This window comes from Fusarium oxysporum, chromosome 6 (genome assembly GCF_000149955.1).
Source record: "Fusarium oxysporum f. sp. lycopersici 4287 chromosome 6, whole genome shotgun sequence".
In the NCBI taxonomy this organism is placed as follows: domain Eukaryota; kingdom Fungi; phylum Ascomycota; class Sordariomycetes; order Hypocreales; family Nectriaceae; genus Fusarium; species Fusarium oxysporum.
In genome coordinates, this window is record NC_030991.1 from 2,333,768 (window position 1) to 2,356,474 (window position 22,707).

Genomic DNA, 22,707 nt, shown 5'->3' on the forward strand with positions numbered 1-22,707 from the left:
CCTTCTTGTCTGGCTGAATCTCAGGATGCATGAGCGCTTTACGTCCTGAAATCGGCCAGTTCTCAGTTACTCTCCAGCCTGAAAGGATGTCTTTCTTCGTCATACCCACTTCCCTGGCTTTGGCATAGGCCTTAATGAAGTTGACCTTTTCCATGGGCGCAGAATCCGTCATGCTTGCCAGTTTTTGGAGCTCTTTTTGATATGCAGCCTTGGTTGCGTTGAAAACACCATTATCCAGTGGCTATAGGCCATGAGAGCAATATGCAGGCAGGTAACAGCAATGCACGTTATTCAAAAAGCACGTAGCCATCCACTCATCCTGGATTTTCAATCAGCGGTATTTCTGATCGAGAATAGGAAGATACCCACAGATACATGGCTCCCATGGCCATCTAATATGATAAGCCTTGCATCAGACTTATCTGCTGGCTAGGTTTAGAGCAGATAAACCTGTTTAAGCTACTTAAGCGTGATATAATGGTCTATCCAGTCGTTATCAGACGTGATATAATACCAGTCGGCAATTTTATTAAACTTATTAATGAACTACTGCTTCTAAATTCCTTTGCCCTTGAAGATAATTCCCGGCTTTAAAGGACGGCTATCTGCAGTAGCGGCTTCGATAAAACTAATCTAAGTACAGGACTCCAAGCCTTTGAGGAAGGCCTTCCTCCTGGGATCGCTGGTGCCAATTACCAAGAAATCCAAACCTAGATTTGCAATTTATTGGTAAGTCTTGTTTCAGAAGTGGTCAGTACTCACCGAATCCAGCCATGATACCGCCCTCGTCAACATTAACCGTGTTCTCAGGCTTGATCCAGTCATATTCCCTCTCCCTGTCTCAACAGGGCAGCTACGGTGGCGCGAACTTGACGGTGGGAAGGAGCATAGCCCAATGCCTCTTGTCGAAGTATCCATGTAACTAACCTAGCCTCTTGGGATTTGTATAACAACTGGGAAGGTTAGGTGACCTCGGACTTTGACGGTAGGCCTCTTAACGTATCTGACCACCATTCCGCCCACCCCCCCACTCCGCCCATTTGGTGATAGTCTCAACACCACAACAGCTATCGATGATGCGTGCACTTTATTTTGCCAATTATACATCAAAAAAATTCAAATTTTCAGAATAGCTTCATTTATCATGGATCGTGAATTGAGAATTTCCAGAGCAATTTCTGAGGCCTCTACGAGGGGCGTTCGCGGTGCAGCTAAGTGGGAGACCGTGCCGAGGTCGACTTTCAGGGATCGGATCGGTGGCGCACAACCGACGCGTTTACAACACCAAAAATACCTCTCGCTGACGCCGCAACAGGAACAGGAACTCATCGACCTTATATTAATACGGGAAAAGTATTCCCAGCCGTTATTGAAGAAGGAGATCCATGAATATGCCTAGCATCTTGCCGAATTAAACGGCTGTGGAAGTCATCTAGGGAAAAATTGGGTAAACCGATTCTTCAAACGACATAACAGCGTTATGTTGAAGCCATCACGACTTATTTCGGTCGCAAGGAAGAAGTCTGTCACGGAAGAGGGACTGAGGGAGTATTATAAGGGACTTAGGCGTCTTGTTATTGACTTATCAATTGGTACGGACCGTATGCACAACCTCGACGAGACTGGAGTCCAAGAAGGGGAAACTATAGCCGGCATAATAGCTAGAACGGTCCTGACGAGCTCGTCAGAGAAGATACAGTCAGACGCTTCTGCTTGGATCTCGATATTGGAGACGATATCTGCTGACGGTCGCCGACTGACCCCAACGGTAATATTTATAGGATTATCGCTACAGGGACAGTATTTTCCAAGGGATATACCGGATTGGAAGTTTACTTGCAGCGAGAAAGGCTGGTCTAATACAGAAATATTGCTACGGTGGTTCTACGACGTTTATCTGCCCGAGACTCATCCAAAAGACCCGTCTTCCTGGCGACTATTGGTCCTCGATCAACATAAGACTCATATAAGTCCTGCCTTTATGAAGAAGGCAATGATGAATAAGGTCTGGCTTAGTTGGCTGCCGTCGCACTCGTCACATATCACTCAACCGCTGGACCTTGGTCTTTTTTCCCCGTTGAAAAGGTACTATCGAGAAGAGACAGCTGGAATGGAGACCTACGAAGCGACATCAAATAGACAGAAACACATCTTCGTACAGGCATATAAAATAGCTTCTGAGAAAGCCTTCAGTCCAGAGAACATCCGACAGGCGTTTCGAGCATCAGGGATATACCCAGTTGATGTTGATCAAGCTATAAAGAGGTTGAAGCCCAAAGAGCGTCGCGGACCGACTTTTCAGCCTCCCAAAACACCACCAATCACGGTTGAAGTCGATCGCGATATCTTCAATACTCCCTCGTCAAGCCGCGATATAGAAAGACTACTCCAACGGGTCGATTGGTCGTCAGGGAATGCTGAAAGGGACGTCAGAATGATCCTACGGAAGGCAGGAAAGTCACTGGACCAAAGAGGTGCGTCTACAGTCTTCCAGGAGCAAAAAATCGCCGTACAGAAAGCTCAAATAGCTGGTCTTAAGCCGTCAGGCCGTTGCAAGGTCAATTGGGACCCGAACAAGGCTTTTCCTCACGTTGATAATCTTATTATAGCGAGGGACCGGTCCGAGATGAACACTTGGAAGTTAAATGACGAAGCCGCGGCGGAAAATCGTCCGCCGAAGCGGAGGAAAAAGCAGTCGGTTGAGCAAGAGTTTTTTAGTCAATTCCCAAAATCTTAATTAAATTGAAGCTATTTTCATAACTTGAGAATTAATCTACATAATGCGTTGGAACGGAAATGAAGCTATCGCAGGTGGGGCGGTGTGGAGGGGTGGGCGGAGTGGTGGCGGCCTGGTGCTGCGAGAGGTGATTATCTGTAACATCCAGTATAGCTTCAATGATATCGTTCTTTGTATAAGACTGTTGAGGCATTTTCAAGGCGATTAAAGGAAGCTGCTATAGATAAAAGTTTGATGAAATTTTGGGGACGCTGGGTGATGAAGGAGACAATTTGAGAAATTTTACATTAGTACCATGCGACCAAACTGCTTGTGCAAAATACAAATGAACATTCCAATATAAAACAACATGAAACTCTCATGGTGACGACATGCTGGACCCTTGCTCAAGTAACCAGTCAACTGCTTCCTATTGCCAGTAGAGCTGCTGTTTCTACTGCTTTCATCAGAAACCTCTCACCTCCAGCCAGGCGGGTTCCGGTAATCCGGCAGGTGGGTACTGCATGGTATTGTGGAAAGAAGCCAGCGTGTTAGCACAGCTCAGAACCGGAATGGCGCGACTAAACGGTTATCTCTATCAGATCAGAGCAGCACCAACAGATGAATGTCCATGCGGGCAGGCAAAAGAAACGGTAGAGCACTTTCTCTTTCGATGCGTAAAATGGACAGCACAACGCAAGGAGATGATGTCCCAATGTGTAGAAGAAAAGCGTGGCAGCCTATGCTTTCACCTGGGAGGTAAGGCAGCGTCGGATGGACAGAAATGGGCACCGAATATAGAAGCGGTGTGAGCCACGATCAGATTTGCGATCGCTACAGGTCGCCTGGAACAGAGATGATAACAACACCAATAAGCCACCGGTTACGAAAACTCACTTACTAACAACAGCCACCCCGTACAACCAATAGCAGGCACTGCTTCAGCCGCCGAAGATAGGAAACTGAACACTTGGAGGAATTGGACTTCAACTTGATCTGCTACCACTAACCGATACGGGGATCTAGAAAGAGAACAATGAAGAGACAGAGAAGAACAAGGCGGGAAACATAGGGGCTCTGCAAGACCAAGACATCAATTGGCGAAATATATGTATTTTTAGTTTTTAGAGCCCTATGGGCGGTGGCCTACCGGGCGTAATAGATCTGTCTGTCTGACTACTAGGGTGACGTTCGTTATGTTGGGTCGCCCTCATCCAGGTCAATGTATCTCAAACTTCACTCGGGCTAAGGGTGGCACTGATCCGAAACGTGTTAATCCCCCTCCTTCAGGACAGATATCAAGTCGTTTGCTCTAGGCCATGGGCTATTACCCCTTCCTAAATTCCGCATCACAATGACACTCACCACCAAAGAAACAGCCACTATGGCCAACGAAAACAGGGCTGCCATCGTGATCCGAGTGGCAATGGTGTTGATGTCTCTGGCCGTCTTGGTGGTTGGGTTACGACTGTAGTGTCGTCGTCTGATCAGGTCAATGGGTCTGGACGATATAGCTGCTGTCATCACCTGGGTAAGGCCGATTTAACATAAGTTTATACTTAAGCTTTGTCTAATATGATCCTGTCATAGGCCTGCATCATATGATGTCGCTCAACAATGATTGCGAGTACGATTTTCCCATTCTGTATATATGGCAGCAACTCATTGTCGATAATAGTGACTCAATACGGACTGGGCCGACACGACTGGACAGTTTCTGATGAGACAATGAAACTTTACCTTCGAGTAAGACACTTGGTTTTCATTCATGCTGCTTTGGAGACTAACCTTTACCTATTGTTTTTGGATTTCTATCCTGTTCTACGTAGTTACTCTTTTCTGGGCAAAGATGACATTCTTGCTGCATTATTACCGAACTATGGCAGTCTCTTACATGCGATTGGTCTACCTGGGTGTCATCATCATCGTGGCATTATGGGGTGTGTCCCAAGCCATTATGGTCTCTCTACAATGCATCCCCCTCCAGGCTGTCTGGGATACGAGAATCAAGGGGAGATGCATTTCTCACCGAACCACTTGATGGTATATAAATGGCGTCATAAATATAGTTTCTGACTTTAACATCATGATTTTACCCCTCCCTATCGTCTGGAAACTCAATCTCCCTCCTTCTCAGAAATTCCTTCTTTCTGGTATTTTCGGGCTAGGCTTCTTGTGGGTCCTGCATCTCATGTTCTATCTGCGGTTCGTTGACACTTTGTTTCCAGTACAATTGGCGTTTCGATATTACGACTGCAATATCTCACCCCTCAACCAGACTAACATGGTGGAACGTTACAGCAGCCTCATGGTCCCTCGCAGAACTCGTGTCTGCCATCACTTGCGCTTGTCTTCCAACTCTCAAGCCTCTGCTTGTGAGGATAAAGGCCTGGGTCCCTCACCTCGGAAAGGGCGATAATACTTTCAGCTTCAAGAGCAGAGTGGGGAAGAAGACACAGAGTTAAGTGTGACTATAGCGGAGAACCACAAAGGCTTTGGCAACAGGCCTAAAATACCTACAGCAGTTTCGATGTATGGATCTCAGACGAGTATAACAGCTGTCTAGGGTTCTCCGTCTAAAACAGACTCCAAGAGGAAGTTGACATATAGCTCGCAGGCTATGTCGGTATAACTGCATTGTGCATTGGGTTATTCTGCATCAGGAGTAGGGGGAAAAGATACTCTCTGTCATTGTATATATGTCAATATGCTTCTGTGCAGTGTTCATCTCATTGCTCCCTGTACATACTCTGTGCAGACAAGCCCTCTGCAAATTTTATCATGAACGACAAACAGCACGTGCACCAAGTCAAACTTGTCATTATTACCGGCTCTGCCCATGGTACGTTCACAGAATGGTAGCCTACATGGTAAAACGTAGCTCAAGCTAACCAGGGGATATTGTTAAAGGTATCGAGCCATACGTTGCGCGCAGCCTTTCTGAAGGTGAACCAAGCATCCTCATCAATTACGCGGCTGAGTCTTCGGATGCCAACGCTGCAGCATTGAGGAATGAATTGCTTCCAAGTCATGCTTGACACAGAGCAGTCAAATTGACATTCATGACTTTGCCCCAATATGCCTCATCAAATCATTGCAATTCTCTTTCCCTCAGTAGCTGTGTGCGAAAAAGGTGGTCAGTTGAGTATTTGATCCTCTCGACAAAGCCAGCCGCAGACGTGGAAACAGCTTCGATGTGAAATCTCACCTCTATTTTAGCTATTCCTTTTTTGTACGGATAATCCAATCCCTTTGGACATTTTACCGCTGGCGACTACACATCCGAGAGGCCGCGGTAAATAAAGCACCTCAGATGGGCCGAGATGCGTCTCGTATATGCATGCGGCCCGCTCGACCCTTGTAGAGCAAGGATTTCACTATGTCCGCTCCTATCCTAAGCCTTTTCCCCTTGCATGCAGGTGGATTAGGAATGTTTGTCACTAATTACCTCAGCATCTGTCATCATGATAGACCCGACTTTTATCAACGACTTTACGTGGTCTGACGAGTAAATGCATTGAGTCTCAAAGGTATAAAACTGCTCATCTGTCGGTGGATGGTTAAACTTGCATCAGAAAGTCAACAACCTTTAAGAATCATACTCAGCACAGAAACATCTGTAAGCCGCCATGCTATTCATTCGATCTGCATATACCTTGTGCTAATAACTCACTGAGATATAGCACACTTCAAGATGCATTTCTCAACTGCCTCCGTGCTCGCTACGCTGATCTCTGCGGCTACCGCTGCCAAGCAAATGCAGATCAACTACTATAGCGACACCCAGTGCAGAAATTATGCTGGCCAGGTCGATGTCACTTGGGCTAACGCCCTATACTCTGGCAAGACCAACTGCTATAACTATAGTTACGGCAGGGCTATGAACATCGCAGAGTGCCAAGTTGGGGGATGCTTCTGTAACCTTTACAAGGGGAAGAACTGTAATGAGTACATGGATCAGATGGTGTATGGGGACCAGTTTGGCTGTCGTCCTTGGGCTAATCAGGTTCAATCTTTTGCATGCTACTATAGAGGTTGAAGAGCTTTGCACTGGGCTGGATTGGTTCCTTGCGCCATGTCAGAGTGAGAGCCGGAGGAAGATACTAGAGGGGTGAAACAGCGGATTGATGCTGGCTAAGAAGCGGCCAATACCGAAAAGGATAGTGTAAAGATTAAGTAACCAAAGACAATACTATTTACAAATATAGGAGTAGACAATACGGTAACTCACAAGCCAGGTGAACAATAGTTGCAATATCCATCCCACGGCTGATCGACAAGCCGTAGATTGCCTAGAGAACGCAACAGTTCAAGCGGATAGTTAGCCATCATAAGTAAACCCCATAAGGCTGTGCTTCTGTACTTACAGTAGACTAAAATTATGACTATTATGATTAGTGGTCTTGCGGTTGTCATTATTCTGAGAACTGCTGGTGGTGGTCTCGTGATTATTATCGACATATACCTGTCATATATAGTCCTACGGGTACCTGTCATGTCATTACCGTACGTGTTGTTGATACATGTTGTAGTGGGTTAATCGAAAATCACTGAAGATCCTGTTGCCAAATCTTCGTAATCATGGCACCGGTGGTAGAAGCTGAGTTGAAAAGTAGCTGGCTATCCCACGCACCAAGGAGATACAATCAGAGAAAAGGCCTGGTAGAATAGTCAGGTTTTCAGAATAAAACAGCACTTTTGGAAAAGAGAAATAAAACGAAGGTGGAGTTTGCGAGATGATGGAGACTTGGATGGTCGTTTGTTATTCAGTGCTAGTGATCAAAGAGTAAGGTTCTTGGTTTTATTTAATCATCATTAACAAGGCTATAGGAATAGATCATGAAAGTGGCTTTTGGCGGACTTTAGGGGTAAGAGTGTATAATATGGCAATAGGCAAAGGGTCTGAAAGGAAAGGGCTAAGTTGATTGCTTACCTGTCAGCCCCTCGTTTCTGATTTAGACCTTACTGGTTCTATTCTTTTTACCCTTCCTCAACATCATACATACTAATATCCTATGCTAGAGCGTCTATTTAAGGCCTTGACTGGCTTAGCTGGCCTGGTCCTTCCGGGTAAAGTAGGGGCTCGGTTCTGGGTATTCCTTACTACCCCTCAAACTCAAGCCGCACATTAACTAATAACTAGACGACATTATGCCCGTTACTCTCCACCTATGACTAATCAGAAGACATATATACGTTTTAAATATACCAGATACTCCATCTAATTATGAATTACTAAACTAGTTTCGCCGAATCACCTACCGAAGAAAACCGCAGCAGCACCTTTGAGTGCGAATTGGCCTAAATGAACGAGATGGAAGTCTGTTGCGCAGCCATCTTGGCTCGTTGAGTACATGCCCATAGGAGAGACTCCAATGCGGTTATGAAGCTCGATACCGCGGATGCGTAGGGGTTTGAAGAGAGTTGGGGCCGAGTCCCTCTTGGTCGCAGAGCCAGCGGGTGGCTGTTGAGCTGGGGTAAAGAAGGAGACGCCAGCGGCGGGTTTGTTGCAGATGGCCATGATTGTTGAACGATACGAAATGTGTGGCCGACTCGACTATTTTTATACGTGGTTATCGGCAAGGATCTACGATTGAATTTGTAATCGGCCTGCCTTCCACTGTAGGCCGTTGAGTCATTCCTGAAGCATAGACACAGTCTCGGGTTCCTCTTCCGCTACCCTAGGCTTTCCTAGGTTTCTAACAGTCAATACAATGAATAAATACTGCCGAGACAGTTGATTTATAATATAAGGTTATTAGTAAGGTTTTAGTAGAATCTTTTACCATCCAGGACCACCTAACGCATAACCCCACCTAATGCATAACTAAAATTTCGCTCCTCCCATACAAAATCCAAATTTTCAATTGCATTGTATTCGGCCAGGCATGAAGATACTCGCGAACGAAGACCTGCACTATATTACTTTTTCCATTAAATTCTTATATCGGCTTGAATTTTTCCCGTTCCGTCCTGTAGCCTGGTTCTCTAGCCCTTTGAATTTTGTCGCATTTCACCTCATGTACCCTAGGCGACTCCATCCACTCAAGCCGAACTTTTACCTAATTTACTCGCCGCAACTCCTTCCGTAATGGTTCGCCGTAACTATACCGAAGATGACGTAGCTGAGGCTATATTCGACACCACCGATAGAGGCCTCTCACAGAATGAGGCGGCCCAGAAACGTGGAGTACCTCGGTCGACCCTTTCTGGGCGACTTTTCGGTCAAGCAAGCAGGAATTAACGGATCCAGGCCCACCAGCGTATTCCAAAGAGCCAGGAGGAGACAATCCTTCGTTGGGTGCTGCGACAAGAGTCTCTGGGCTATGCTCTCTCGCACAGCCAGCTCCGCGCCTGTGTCGAGGCCATCCTCAAACAACAAGGCGGTAACAAGCCTCTGGGTAAGCACTGGACTACGAGATTCGTCAAACGTCACCCAAAACTATCTACCAAGATTGGAAAACGTCAAGAAGCCGCCAGGTTTGACGGCTTTACTCCGAAAGCGGTCAATTGGTACTTCGATATCCGGGAGAACGAGTACGGCTGGATCAAGCCTGAGAACACAGTTAACGTGGACGAGGGCGGTATAATGGCGGGTTTCGGTAACTCCTCCACAAGTTCTCTACGGGCTTTTATAGGGCATAACTAATTGGTTGTCCATGAGGCCAGGACAGCCTCGTAATCGGGAGCTCTGACCCGAAGAAGAAGGCGATGTTGAAACGCGTCCAGTCGCGCACTTGGACCTCATTTATTGAGGCTGTCACCGCAACCGGTCGCGCTTTAAAACTAGGAATTATCTTTAAAGGAAAAGAGCTGCAGAAGCAGTGGTTCCTTAACGAATTCGAATTAATAGCGGACTGGCACTACATCACATCACCGAACGGCTGGACAGACAATCATAATGCTCTCGAGTGGTTGAAGGGCGTTTATCTACCACAAACGGAGCCTCGTGATGCATCGGATGCGATACTTATTATCCTTGACGGTCACGGGAGCCATACGCAGGTGAGAATTTCGGTGTTTTCGCCGCTGAGTCACCCGCTATAGGGTCGCTGACGAGCAGTCAGGACGAGTGGATGGCTTACGTGCTTTCTGAACAACGTCTACTGCTGTTACTTACCAGCACATTGTTCCCATGGTCTGCAGCCATTAGATAATGGGATTTTTAATGTCATCAGAGGTGCGTACCGGAAAGAACTCCAAAAGCTGCCTAGTTTGACCGATTCTGCGCCGGTTGACAAAGTCAACTTTATCCGGGCATACGCGAAAGCCAGGGAGGCGGGCATGAGGAAAGATATTATCTTATCCGGCTGGAGGTTTACTGAAAATTGGCCAATAAATCAGTACAAAGCTCTAGCACATCCAGAAATTCAGCCAGACAAAGAAAAACTGCTGGAAGAGTTAAAGACGCCAAGCCCTCCTCAACTGCACTCAGATGATACGCCGAAAACGAGTCGGCAAGTGAGGGAAATGGCCAAACACCGAAGCCGTCCGACCAAGCGGAAGTACAGTAAGATCGCAAAGGGGTTGGAAGCTTTAGAGATGAAGGTGGCCGTTCAGAATGCGCGGATTACTGGTTTCGAGGAGCAGATGGCTCAGCTGCGGCGAGGGAAGAAAAGAAAGGCGGTACCAAACCCGAACCGACGATCCATGGCTCTGGCGGAGGCTCTAGTGGCTGGAGAATCTCTTCATGACTCAAAGGAGGCAGAAATAGAGGTGGATGTGGATGAGGAGGTCGAGTCGGTGATTGAGGTGGGTGTCAGGTCAGAGGACGAAAGTGATGACTTTATGGTCGTAACAAAGCACTGCCAGCGCACACGCAGCGGTCAGGAGGTCAAAAAGCCACGCACAGAGTAAAAATTGATCAATTTTATAGAGTTTCTCTTCAAAGCTTCGCTTTTTAATTGACGACCTGGTGTTTTGTGCACGCATCAAAATTTGGATTTTATGTGGGCGGAGCAAAATTTTGGTTATCCATTAAGGTGGACCTGGATGGTACGGAGCATACGCAGAGGGTGTTAGAAAGCGATGAGGAGTGCGACGACAAGGAAACGATTTCGGGGCCTGACTGTATTTGGCTTAAACATGGCGCTAAGGCCTTGCAGGATAATGTTGTTGTCAAGAACCGTAGAATGCTGAGCCCAAGATAAGACGAGGAAAAGACGTTTGGCAACGAAGTCTAATATCTATTATGTGTGCACTTATGAAGCGCATGATCAAGCTACGGAACCGCAGAGCCTCTTATAATCCTGTAATCCTGTACTCTGTGACGACTTATTGTTGTCTCCTTTTCCCAAGAGTTGTCTTTCTCTGAGCGGCCTTTCCATTTTACCAGGTACTCGACCTGCCTTCGTCTCGTCCTTTTACTCAGTAGCTCTACCCCCTTATGATTTCCTCCATCGTCAGAAACCCTTTTGTCAAACTGGTTGACCTAATCAATGCTAATATCCTTTCTCTTCTCCCACGCATTTGCGTCGTCTAGAAAGCCTTGCCATTTCATAAGATGCAGAATCAGCCTTCCTTGCTTCCACTTAACCAATAATTGATCCACTTCCCACATAACTCCACCGGGGTCTAATGCTGTAGGTTGGCCAATCTCACTAGCTGAGACCCTGTTCTGGCGCGATGAAGACGCATATCCATCTTTAGTCCTCAGATCTTCCTCGCAGTTCTGGTCAATGTAAAGCTGTGGATCGACGATATCTGAGTTCTCTGAGGTCGACAGAATGAATTGAAGCCTTTTACTTGCTTCGTATGCATTGCCGAAGTTATCGTCGTTGCTTTCGTCAAGTTGAGCTCTTGATGTGTCCGCTTTGACAATCGAGGCAGGCTGCAGGAGGCCTGATGCCTCGTTGGAACTAAGATGCTTAGAGTCGGCCATGTCGTCAATGCTATAAGGAGATAGCAGAGAAGGGTATGAAGTACCGCCCCTTTGAGGAACTGATTCAATCCCAGTGGAAGATGATGTAGCCAAATCATGTGTTCCTGACAAGGCTGTGACGTCTTGAGGTGGTTGTTGGCCTGCCTCTTTGTCTTGACCAGAACTGATCGCCGGGTTACTCCGCAAGTGAGGATGTAGACTTTTATCATTCCCTTGAGTTGATGAGAGCATGTAGGGAAAGCTGGTTGAAGACGGCGAGGATTGGACATCTGAGCGAGACCCCCCGTCATTTTCATGCCCGATCTTCTCATTCTCGGTAAGTTCCGATAAAGACGAAAAATCGTCCTTCACGAGACCGCCACTTATTGGTAGACTCTCAGATGACACCCAATTAACAAACGTAAGGTGACTGCAACTTCCGTAGAGTACCGGCTTCACCTGTCTGTCAATTGAGGATTGGGCACAGTGTCGCTCGAAGGGCGAGGACATCGTGTCACCGCTTAGGCCGTCTTCATCGAGTGTTTTGTGCTTCTTTATGGGCTTCCCAGAAGTGCTATGAATGTCCGCTAAGTGTAGCCACAGATCCTCAGGGGACGTTGATACTACCGGACATTCTGGGTGCGGACACTGTAACTGAGAGTGGTTAAACTGAGATTTGATGAAGGCCGAAACACAAACGGAAGCATGTCGCTGCCGACCGCTTTGGTCCCAGAATTGTTGTAAGCGATGGTTTGCGGAATACTCATGGCTTCCCAGATGAACATGGCAATAGCCAGGACAAGCAATTGCGTTACGTGAAATAATCGGATCACATGGAAATGGCGACTGTTGGTTTGCGATGTGATCTTGGCAGTGCATAGTCCATTCCGATTCGCCCTTCACCCAGCGATTGCAAACAGAACAGAATTGGACAAAGGGACTTTGCTTGCTGTGATGTTCTTCCCAGCAATGGAAGGCATGCTTCCATCTTGCCAGATTTCGAAGCGGAATACTAGAATGATAGGAAAACTGTGTAAGTTTTCAAGATTTTCAGTCACGCGCTAGTGGTAGGGATTTGTTACCTTTCCATGTCCTGCGCACAGCCGAGGACTGCACAAATACCGTCTACTGGACGTAGCATGATCTGATATGCGATATGACAGGGACTCTTCCCTAGAAAGATGAGATCTTGTAGCGCGGAGCGCCCCTCAGGGTTTCATAAAGGCGCTGTTGAGACAGGGTTTGAGAAAGACGGGTGCGTTCCGGTAAGAAGTGCATGGTACGAGCAGTATTCCAAGACTTGCTTTTTCTGTATCTCCCGTAGCTTGGCGGCCACCAATTGCCTTCTGTTGGTAACACATCTGTATCTAGGGACATTCATTATTTCTTCCAATCATTGTTCTCACCATTGACCCACCCAAATCATTGTGACCATCATGATATCAGTATGTGATTACAAATGCGGACGAAACCATCTATACGAGTAGTAAATGCAGTTACACTGTGTTCCTTCTGATTGCCAAGCGTCACAATGCAGGATTGGCTTGTCGGTTGCGTGTTCTTGCAGCTACTGTAGTGTTACCAGGCCAACATAAGCTGCCGGGCGTAATAAATTGTATTATATTGTAGTGTTACTTGGTACCCCAATTTATACTCCTCGTACCTGAATCGGCGGGAATAGAGCAAACAACCCTCAATTACGGCTGTTAGCCGCCAATGACTCAATATTATAACTCTGGCGCTTTAAGGCCTCCGTGAAGGGCCTTCAACGTTTTGTCGGAACAGGCTGGCTTTCTTCTAAATCTTAATTCCACACCTCTCGATTATCTCTCGACAACAACTCTCTGGCGGCCAATACCGTTTGCCACATGACATGGCAACTCGTCAGACACATGGACTGGATGTAACGAAAACACCGATAAATAACACTATTGCGTAATGATGACGTTGGATGCAGAAATCCACCAGTCGCCACAAAAGTATGTACAGTACACCACGGTTCGCTTTGCATTTTCGTTTTTATCTAAGCGGCAAAATCATTTAGTTATGCCTACTACATAACGGTTACAAATTGAAGTAACCTAATGTACAACATCCATCGTATTTTCAATCTATCACTCCTATTCTACTGCAAAATGGGGCAGCAGAATCTGGTGTTGCACCTAAAGTTATTTTCTGTTCTTCTCCGTCTCGGCGAGCTTGCCTCCGCTATGATCGTCCTAGGGATTCTCTCACGTTTTGTTTACCTTATCGGCATCGCATAGGCGAATATCGATGGACGTATCATCTATGGCATCGTCGTCACGTGTCTCGGTATTATCTACTCCGTCTTTTTCTGTACGCCATTTAGGGAACATGTTCTTGGGCTTTCCCTTTGACTTCGTATTGTTTGTGATGTGGCTCGTGGTATACTGCTTGTTTCAAACGGCATGGTGCTCCCCCCCTAGCTAAGATCACCTACTAATCATCCACAACATTCAATTTTCATAGGGAACGGGTAGTCACACTTGCTTTGCGCGTTGGTATAACAACTATTAGGGCTACCGGTACTATTGGGGTCGTTTCGTCGGGCCCGTTGTAAGCAGAGGTTCAACTCAAACAAACCAAGAATTGAGTCATCGAATTGCCAAAGGGTTCGTAGAAAGCCACTGGACGTAGAGAAGATGAACTTTACCATTGTGAAGTTCTGCATATAGAGACTTCCCACAAGCCAGTTACCCCCAGAAAGGGCCACTAAGGTACGTTGTAGCCTGGAGAATACCGCCCAGATGGCCGTCCGTGGAACCCATGGGTTCGATTATCGAAAGCGGCAATGGCACCAGCCCCATTCATAATGGCTCTATAACCTCCGCCCGAGATGGCAATACCGATTCGTGGCAACGCGCTGCCATTCCTCACGATGCCATTCGCATACGCGTTAGTGTCTATATCGCCAATCTTGGCTCGGGTAAGGACGTCCTTTAACGCTGAGATGGTGTTATTGCCACGAAGCTCTAGCCATGCTGTTTCATCAGTTAGCAATGTCGTTGCCTGCGATTCCATCCTGTACTACGAAGTCACGTGTTCAGTTGAGGTTCACTCTTGATTGTGGAGTATTAACTTACTGGCAGGCGAGGCCATTAGCACTGCCAGTTGGATCAATTGACCGCAAGACAACATTACGCACTGCTGAAGAGGAGCCTAGCACACTTCGATTTCCGCTAACTTCTTGTATTCAGTGGGCAATGTTAAGGGCAACATTAGATTTGACAAGACAAACAAAACGATGATAGCGTTGGACGGTGAGTAGCCCTCAGTCCTCCTCATGGCTGAAATGATATTTGGGTCCTATGCATGCTACCAAAGCCAAGGTTCGTCGTCCCCCAACGACGTTTTGTCATAGTTACGCATTTGTCTCTAGGCTTGCCATGCACACTGTTTTAGGCTTGATACTACATACACCATTTCAATACCCGAGAAGGCTCATTTTCCAATCAAGTTGGGGCCGTCAGACCAAGCCATCTGAACTAACCAAATGTGGGTAATATGCTAGAGTTCCAGTGGATTCATTCAGCCAACAACAAACACCTCGTATCATACCGTATCACATGTAAATTTTCAGCTGCCGCACAAGGACAAAGGGAATGCTAACGGTGGTAAAGCCACCTACTGGAGCTTCAGCACACTCCAAGAACACCATCTGGCCTTGAATCTGCCTTTTGACCTGGTTCTTTTAGAGTTATTAAAGACTCGCAGGTGCCACCCTATTGCCGAAAGCGGTCAAGTCACCGCATACAAAGACATTGACAGCATGACTGACCCGACCGCCCAAAATATTGACTGGGATCTCAGGGTTGCACGAGAGGAGTCAAATTTGTTTACCGCAACATATGGAGCCGGGGCACAGGGCGTGCTGAGCTAAGGCAGTCTATCTCCACATTAATTACAAAATGTTATTGTCTGCGAAAAGATTCGGCATTCGCGACACGAAATTAGACTTCCCCCCTCGACACGCAATTCCTGCAAACGCGTCAATAGACCACCACACACTATCCAGCATATCATCGGCACAGTCTCAGGACCAGAAGTCAGAAAAGAATGTAACCAAGATTTAACGTTGTAGGCCCTATGAGGCGTATCCTCCCAAGCGGGGACAAAATCATTCATTCATTCATTCTACCTCGCAGCTAGGATAGGATAGGACCTTCCCCCGAGAACTGAAACAGTAAAACCCATCCAGAGCTACAGCCGAGGGCGATACTTGTTGCGATCGCTGATTTTACTGGACGATATTCAAACGGGAGCCAGAGCAGGTTTCGACCTCGATACGTGATCCATTTGCGGTCGGCGCTGATCCCGTAGCCTTGGCATTGGCATGGGTGAGGTTGTAGACTGGATGCAGGCGCAGTGGCAAACGAAGATGGGTGCGAGATCAGGTTGAGGTTAAACATGAGATTATCGGTAAGAAGATGTGTACCAGTTTTGTCGAAGCGGATAGTGTCGGCGACACTGCCTATAACGAGCGTCGCAAGGCATTGTACAGTCGTGGCATCCCATATCTTGGCGATCCTGTCGATTGACGCCGATGCAAGGCGCTGGCCATCCGGTGAGAAGACCACCGAGTTAACACAGCCGTGATGGCCTTCGAGCGTTGCCGTACACTCGCCAGTCGTGGCATCCCATATCTTGACAGTCCTGTCGCGTGATGCTGATGCGAGACGCTGGCCGTCGAGTGAGAACGCCACTGAGCAAACCTCATCATCATGGCCCCTGAGCGTCGCCATACAGTGGCCAGTCGTGGCATCCCATATCTTGACGGTCGTGTCGTGTGATGCCGATGCAAGACGCTGGCCATCCAGTGAGAAGACCACCGAGTGAACCCCACCTCCATGGCCTTCGAGCGTCGCCGTACAGTGTCCGGTCCCGATATCCCACATCTTAACGGTCCCCTCGCGTGACGCTGATGCAAGGCGCTGGCCATCCGGTGAGAAGACCACCCAGTTAACCCCACCGTCATGGCCTTCAAGCGTCTCTAGACATGCATCCCAATTCTCAGCTATGGTCGGTTTAGCTAGAATCCAGCTTGGCTCTTCCTCTTTGAACAATCTTCTCGTTACGCTACGCCGAGGGCTGAATGTAAGCGCGGACACATATGCCTGAAGGGGCGCATTCCTTATCGCCCGTCCATGTGCTAGGATAAATCGCCGTGCATCCCGTACGAAATCAAACAAGCGGGTTCCCTCTGACCCATTCTAGTAGAAATATAATCAGCATATTGGCTCTATATAACCACAAACATCAAACTACCTACCAGCAACGTCTCGAGCTTCGTCATCGCAACCACACCTTTTGGTATTCTTCCGAGAAGGCTGAGCGCTTCCAGCCAGTAGAGATACTTCTTACTAAGAAACTGATGGACTGTGCCATCGTCTTGTAGGTCGTCGATAGGCATCAAAGTTCTATCCGAGACGGCAGCGCTTAGGTGGTCAACCCAGTAGAAGCACGAGTATCGCGCCGAGGCCAACGGGTTGGGATCAGGCTGGCGGACATCATCTATAGAGATGCCGGGATGGTGTAGATCGTACATGTCGCGCCGCAGGGACCTGGACATCACCAGCAGCGACCTCGAGAAGATGGTATGGTGCTGGTCCGTGGTGCCAGAAGGTACGATCTGGTTGGATGCCTTGTCAAGCAGGTATTCCTTCGCCGATTGATGCACAAAGTAAATGACACCTTTTCGAAGAGTCAAGAAAGAGCCACAGGATCCGATGGTCTCTTTCAACTCATCCTGGTCGAATTCCTCGAGCGACTCAACAAGAGATATCAGCTCCTTCAAGGTGACGGGGCTGTATACGACCGACACAATAGCTAAGATCTGCTTGCACAGGCCCGCATCATCTGAGTTGATAATATGTTCCATCATTCGCTCATAAAGTTGATCAAGTCCTGCTGGGAATGACGTTAACTTCGTAAGCATATGCTGTCTTGGGACCCTAGGATCCGCAAGTTCTTTGCAGACTAAAGCTACCCAGAGAAAAGTGCCATTGGCATGAGACATCAAGTAGTGTTGGACAGCGTAGCGTATCTTGTCGTCGTAATTCTCTTCACATATCAATTGATCCACTTTGTGTCGGATGTACACGTCAACTGCTTCGCAAATGGTGCTCCCAATGTCCTCAAGACACAGCTTGGCTGTGTGTGTTGCATTTCTGAGCCTCGGCCCAATGTCTGGGCAGTGGTTGCGGCTGGATACAATCCACTTGATATGGGAAGGCGACTTGAAAATAAAGTCAAGAAGCTCTGAGTGCTTCGTTTTGCACTCGTCAAGGGCATCGATGATCAAGACCACATCCTCCAGAGCTGGATCGTTCAGCATGTCCATGAATATATCGGTCAGAGGCGCCCAGGCATTGATGCTCTCAAAACGTTTCTCCTCTTGGGTATCGTACTTCGTCCGTACGTAGGAAATGAGTGATGGTTGCTGGATGATGAGAAGGTAGATGAGGCCGCGCAGCACGCCCGTGGCACTGCTCAATTGAGCCTCTGTAGCCTGACAGAAGAAATAAGACAGTCGTTTCGCAGACTCTTTCTCTAGCTCATCTATGATGCCGCAGAGGAGCATTGTCTTGCCTTTGCCGGGGTCGCCTTTGATCCAGAGCAGCCGGCTTTGCGGGTCGTCACGAAATCGTTGAAAGCGGTCGTTCTTGAGAATCCAGCAGTAGGAGCCCTTGAGCAGGCCGCCCTTTGTCTCCAGGATTCGCTGCTTGTCGTCGCGGGGGTCAGTCACGTATAGATGCTTCAGACATCGCATGTTCTTGACGCCTGGGAACTTTGTCTTAGCAAACCATTCTAACAGCTGAGTACATCTAATAGAAGGGCCAACAAGTTAAGATGCCACTTGCCTTGGTCGGGCGGTCCGCCGAAGTCGATAATCTGATGGTCAACAGTCAAGGTGCTAGCGACAACCCCTGCGTTTCCGGACAAGGTTATATCCTTTTCATTCGCCATTATAAAGACGCGAAATAAAAGTATTATGGACGAGCCAAAGGCAACGGACTGGTACACAGGGTGGAAAGAGGCAATCGGCCGGGAAGACTCCTAGAGACTCGGATCAGAGGATGGGCGACTTTCAGACTGGCTCCAAGACCAACCAAAGGTGCAGTAAAAGCGCGTCAACCCTGAACAAAAATGAGAAACCTGGGCTCTTCAATCGAGGGGGGTGCCAAAACATCACGGACTGGTCTCGCTTTGACACAACCATACGGGACCAAGCGCTGGGAAGCTGTATATAAATAAACGTCAAAGCATGACCAACAGGCTACATGGCCGTAACAATTCCTGCACTATTAAGAGAAAGATATTCCGTTAGCCGGCTAGACACGCGAAGATGGAGCTAAAGGAAGATTGGAGGGGCAGCTGGTTATATTTCGTCATAATAAAGTGGCCTGTCAGCCACCATGACAACCCACCCACCGGGACATAGCTGCTGAGCAAGAACGCAGCATCCGAATACGAATTGAGCTGCATCGGGATGAGGGCGAGTATCCCTTTGAGCGGCACAGCCCTCCAACGAGGCCACGACAAGGGTATGGGCCAATCAAAATGACTGAAACTAGTAGTACTTCTCCGCACATACTAACTTATATGGTGATAGAAGTCCCAGCAGTTCTGATTGTTACAAATCACTACCTCGCACACTTTGTAGGCGTATCGGGTGTGCTTCCGTTACTTGCTTTGTGCATTTCCCGTTATCGGCTGCAGATAGCTTCCTTTGGCATTCCTCTTCTTACAAGGTTGACGCTGCCCCTGCTTGAGGCCTTTGCAAGTTAGGCAAGCCGATTTGATGCCCCTGTGGAAATGATTGACATCTCTTTGTATGTGTTTTTGCCGTGTTTTCAGATCGTCAATGTCCTCTTCCTTCCCTGTACGATTTCTCTTCCTTGCCTGACCTTCCTGTTCATATGTGATACAAATCGCATCGTAGATGCATTTCTTGTAGTCTTTGAGAGTTATATAGGGCTTCCAGTTAGGGCACGGCGTTGTAAGCTGTAAAATGAAGCTATTCACAAGGGCTACTTCAAGAAGGAAACCCCAAAGAAGCGCCTGCCAAGGGCCACGCCGAAAATACTGCTTATAGCTGATATATGCCCTTAACTAGTCGCCTCGGTCAACGTGATTCATCTGACAGTTATAAATAGCGGCAACCATTGGTATTGGGATGATTTTGAAGGCATCACCACCAAAGATTTGCTATATAGCTTGTAATTACATGCACTTATTAGCTGGCTTTCTTTCCTTTTCTGTACATTCCTTATTAGCACCGGTATGGATAGTTAAAAGGAAGAGCATAAGCCTATTATCTCTCTATAAATTACGAGACCTAGGAAACCGGGAACAAGATAAGTTATAAGACAAACATAAATAAATACATCTAAGGCACGTACAAGGCCGTCCACTGTAAGAATAGCTCTTACCTCGTTATACTGAAGGGTAGAAATAGGCATAAAAAGCTGGAAGATTTCAAGTGGTTCCTGGGGCAGAGGGTTGATATGAAAATCACGATATTCTATGTTAAGGCACGAAGTTGTGGCCGGCTTCTTCCGCCGGGGAAACTGGCACTCCGATGGGATCTTCAGCCCCTCGCTGAGAGTGTGTGGAAGCTATAGTTATCGAAGTAATAGCTATCTTGTGTTTGATGGAATTACTTGGGAAGTCATAGTTTTAATAAATAATGATTTGTATGTGATTTGCTAGTAAATGCTTCCTTGAACGAACCTCTCGTACCCCGCTTGTACTAGCTGTATTATCTATGGGATGTGGGGCGAGTGACTTGTTGGCGCCTTGTATCATTTACAAATATATCGAAAGATTTCTTTCGAGTTCAACAGCTCCGCAATTGTGCCTTTATGGATTTTTATGTCGGTCTCTTAGCCTGTCTCTGTCATAAGACCAAACGCCTGACGAGATTAATCTGTATCAGAATGTCTGAGATTTTGGTTGTGGTTTTCAATTGCGATGGTGCTCATAAACCCAAGCCAAAACTCAGTGATTTGTGGCTACACTTCGGATTTACCGAGGTAAATGATGCTATTGAACACCGTGCGATGAGCTGATACGAGGCGAGTGATTGCTATTGGGAGGAGCGAAGCACAATCTGATGTTATAATTATTCCGTCTTACCGCATTAAGAAAGTTCATAATCATTCACAAAAACACGAATCATATTCTCTCCCAGCATACTATCGATGATTTGCATGCGATGATGAGGAATAATAATGGATAATTAGGCTTTTATATTCATTATGACGTGGTTGTGATTCACCTGATCATATGATCGTGGCTGATGCATGATGCACTTGGAGCGGATATAAGCTTTCAAAACAACAGTATCACCTTTCTCGTGGTAGTTAGAGTCATATTAAGCTTCCTGTGATGATGAGCATCACACCCCCAATTTTATATCTCTCTATTAACGCGATCGGTTCATTTTTGATCGAGCTTTATTTCCATGTCATCATCGATCCAGGGGAAAGGAATGCTGTGGCCTGCATCTCTATTCCGTTCAGATCTCTCAGCCTTCTCCGGTCTCTCGGTATATCCATATCTTTAACCTCCCACGTTCCAGAGAAAATGCATACCAAAGTGATTGCACAGGACGAAGAGGACCAGTATTACCGCTCCATTTTGCGGGAAGGGATCAAAACCGGCGTTTCTGGCCTCGCATTCGGCATTGCATTGGCAACAGGTCTACATCGTTTCTATTCCCCGTTCAGACAATTACCCCTCTACGTCAAGAGCACCACTTGCATCTACCCCGGAATGCTCACTATCAGCATTGGCGCAAACCGAGCATCTCATGCCTTTCAATCATACCTGCACCCTGAACTGAGGAGATACGAAGACGAGGCCGAACAGCAGGTCAAAAGAATTTATGCTGAAGAGTCTCCGGGACAGCGAGCAAAAGATTGGCTGTATGATCATCGATTTCAAGTTCTTGGAGGAACATGGGCTATCACGATGGCGGTCGCTCTCACGAATATGAGACGGGACCATTCAACCAGGGGCGCCAGGAAACTTGTCCAGGCTCGAGTTGTTGCACAGGCGTCGACGCTGGCTGCTCTTTTACTAACAGCGGTCCTCGAAGCTAAAGATAGGAAAGAAGGCAGAGGGAAATACCAGAAGGTGATCGTAGTCAACCGTCGCAAAGAGTAACACAGTCAGGTCTCGAAGACATATCGAGTCGCCCCTCGCGCGCTGGAACAAACCCATGGAACTGGGAGGCTAGTCTTGACTGCCAGGCATCTGGTTTTATCGCGGTGGCTGGAAAATGCCAGATACTAAAGAGCCCTTTATATTCACGGCAGACGTGGGCCAGCAACTTGTAGTTATGCATCAACAGTATCAGTCTCAATTCATTGTGTACAAATGAGGGAAACCATCAGGGCTTGGGTAAGCGAATATTCAACAAGTATATTACATGGTCCTGAAAAAAAAAATGAAAAAAAAAAAAAAAAAAACTTCTCTTTTCCCAACTTTCGCATAGTCAACTCCGTCTCGTCAATGATGGCTACCGCAATGATGGCATACGCGGCGTGGCCAATTCGCCCCACAACCCCATCCACATCCCGGTGCAGGATACGGGGCCCTACAAGCTGGCCAACCATGGTATCCCTGCCCGCAGCCAGGGCAGTGACTCACAAGCCAGGGGCACCCAAGGGGCGGTAGCCCTATGCCGATGGGAGCAGCCGATGAGGGAGCGCCGACCCTTGCAGTCGGAACGTTGTCTCCCGGAGCCGAAAGAGGGTTCTGCCACCACCAGCACGGGGCAGGCGACCACCGTTGCCACGGATCGAGACGGACTTCATTCTGTGCCGTGTCACCCGGGAGTTCTTTCTGCTGGGAAGTCGTGTCTTCGCTTTTCTGAATATTCGGCTCGGTGTTCGGCATTCTTCAGGGTGCAGTTCTCTAGCTGGATATGTGCTTCCGTCTTGCGGCGATTTGAAGTTATGGGCGGGCAAGGTACGCGAGAGCTTGACGTTTGTCTTTTATATCTGGGCTCGGCATTCTCCACCTGGGGCGGGACGTTGGGCTGGTTTATGTGGATGGCTGTGTGGAAAAAGACGCCTGACCCCATGTATCGTTCCGTCGCAAC

The 22,707-nt window shown here is 47.5% G+C and overlaps 7 protein-coding genes across 7 annotated transcripts; 3 read left to right on the forward strand and 4 right to left on the reverse strand.

Annotated features, from left to right (window-relative positions):
* Nucleotides 1–5,497: 5,497 nt before the first annotated feature.
* On the forward strand, nt 5,498–5,754 carry FOXG_19761 (uncharacterized protein; the record flags this gene model as incomplete). The annotated part of the gene is made up of 2 exons (XM_018400026.1): nt 5,498–5,558; nt 5,627–5,754. 2 exons carry the CDS (start codon nt 5,498–5,500, stop codon nt 5,752–5,754), a joined length of 189 nt encoding a protein of 62 aa, XP_018244742.1.
* A 656-nt stretch (nt 5,755–6,410) lies between these two features.
* Nucleotides 6,411–6,755, forward strand: FOXG_07367 (uncharacterized protein; the record flags this gene model as incomplete). Its single annotated transcript, XM_018385953.1, has 1 exon — nt 6,411–6,755. One exon carries the CDS (start codon nt 6,411–6,413, stop codon nt 6,753–6,755), a length of 345 nt encoding a protein of 114 aa, XP_018244743.1.
* A 1,119-nt stretch (nt 6,756–7,874) lies between these two features.
* FOXG_19762 (oxidoreductase) lies at nt 7,875–8,237 on the reverse strand (the record flags this gene model as incomplete). Its single annotated transcript, XM_018400027.1, has 2 exons — nt 7,875–7,885; nt 7,979–8,237. 2 exons carry the CDS (start codon nt 8,235–8,237, stop codon nt 7,875–7,877), a joined length of 270 nt encoding a protein of 89 aa, XP_018244744.1.
* A 2,910-nt stretch (nt 8,238–11,147) lies between these two features.
* Nucleotides 11,148–12,361, reverse strand: FOXG_07368 (uncharacterized protein; the record flags this gene model as incomplete). The annotated part of the gene is made up of 2 exons (XM_018385954.1): nt 11,148–12,230; nt 12,296–12,361. 2 exons carry the CDS (start codon nt 12,359–12,361, stop codon nt 11,148–11,150), a joined length of 1,149 nt encoding a protein of 382 aa, XP_018244745.1.
* Nucleotides 12,362–14,309: 1,948 nt separating this feature from the next.
* FOXG_19763 (lysophospholipase) lies at nt 14,310–14,696 on the reverse strand (the record flags this gene model as incomplete). Its single annotated transcript, XM_018400028.1, has 2 exons — nt 14,310–14,578; nt 14,681–14,696. 2 exons carry the CDS (start codon nt 14,694–14,696, stop codon nt 14,310–14,312), a joined length of 285 nt encoding a protein of 94 aa, XP_018244746.1.
* Nucleotides 14,697–15,742: 1,046 nt separating this feature from the next.
* On the reverse strand, nt 15,743–18,563 carry FOXG_07369 (uncharacterized protein; the record flags this gene model as incomplete). Its single annotated transcript, XM_018385955.1, has 3 exons — nt 15,743–16,807; nt 16,867–18,377; nt 18,410–18,563. 3 exons carry the CDS (start codon nt 18,561–18,563, stop codon nt 15,743–15,745), a joined length of 2,730 nt encoding a protein of 909 aa, XP_018244747.1.
* A 2,622-nt stretch (nt 18,564–21,185) lies between these two features.
* On the forward strand, nt 21,186–21,767 carry FOXG_19764 (uncharacterized protein; the record flags this gene model as incomplete). The annotated part of the gene is made up of 1 exon (XM_018400029.1): nt 21,186–21,767. One exon carries the CDS (start codon nt 21,186–21,188, stop codon nt 21,765–21,767), a length of 582 nt encoding a protein of 193 aa, XP_018244748.1.
* Between the last annotated feature and the right edge of the window lie 940 nt (nt 21,768–22,707).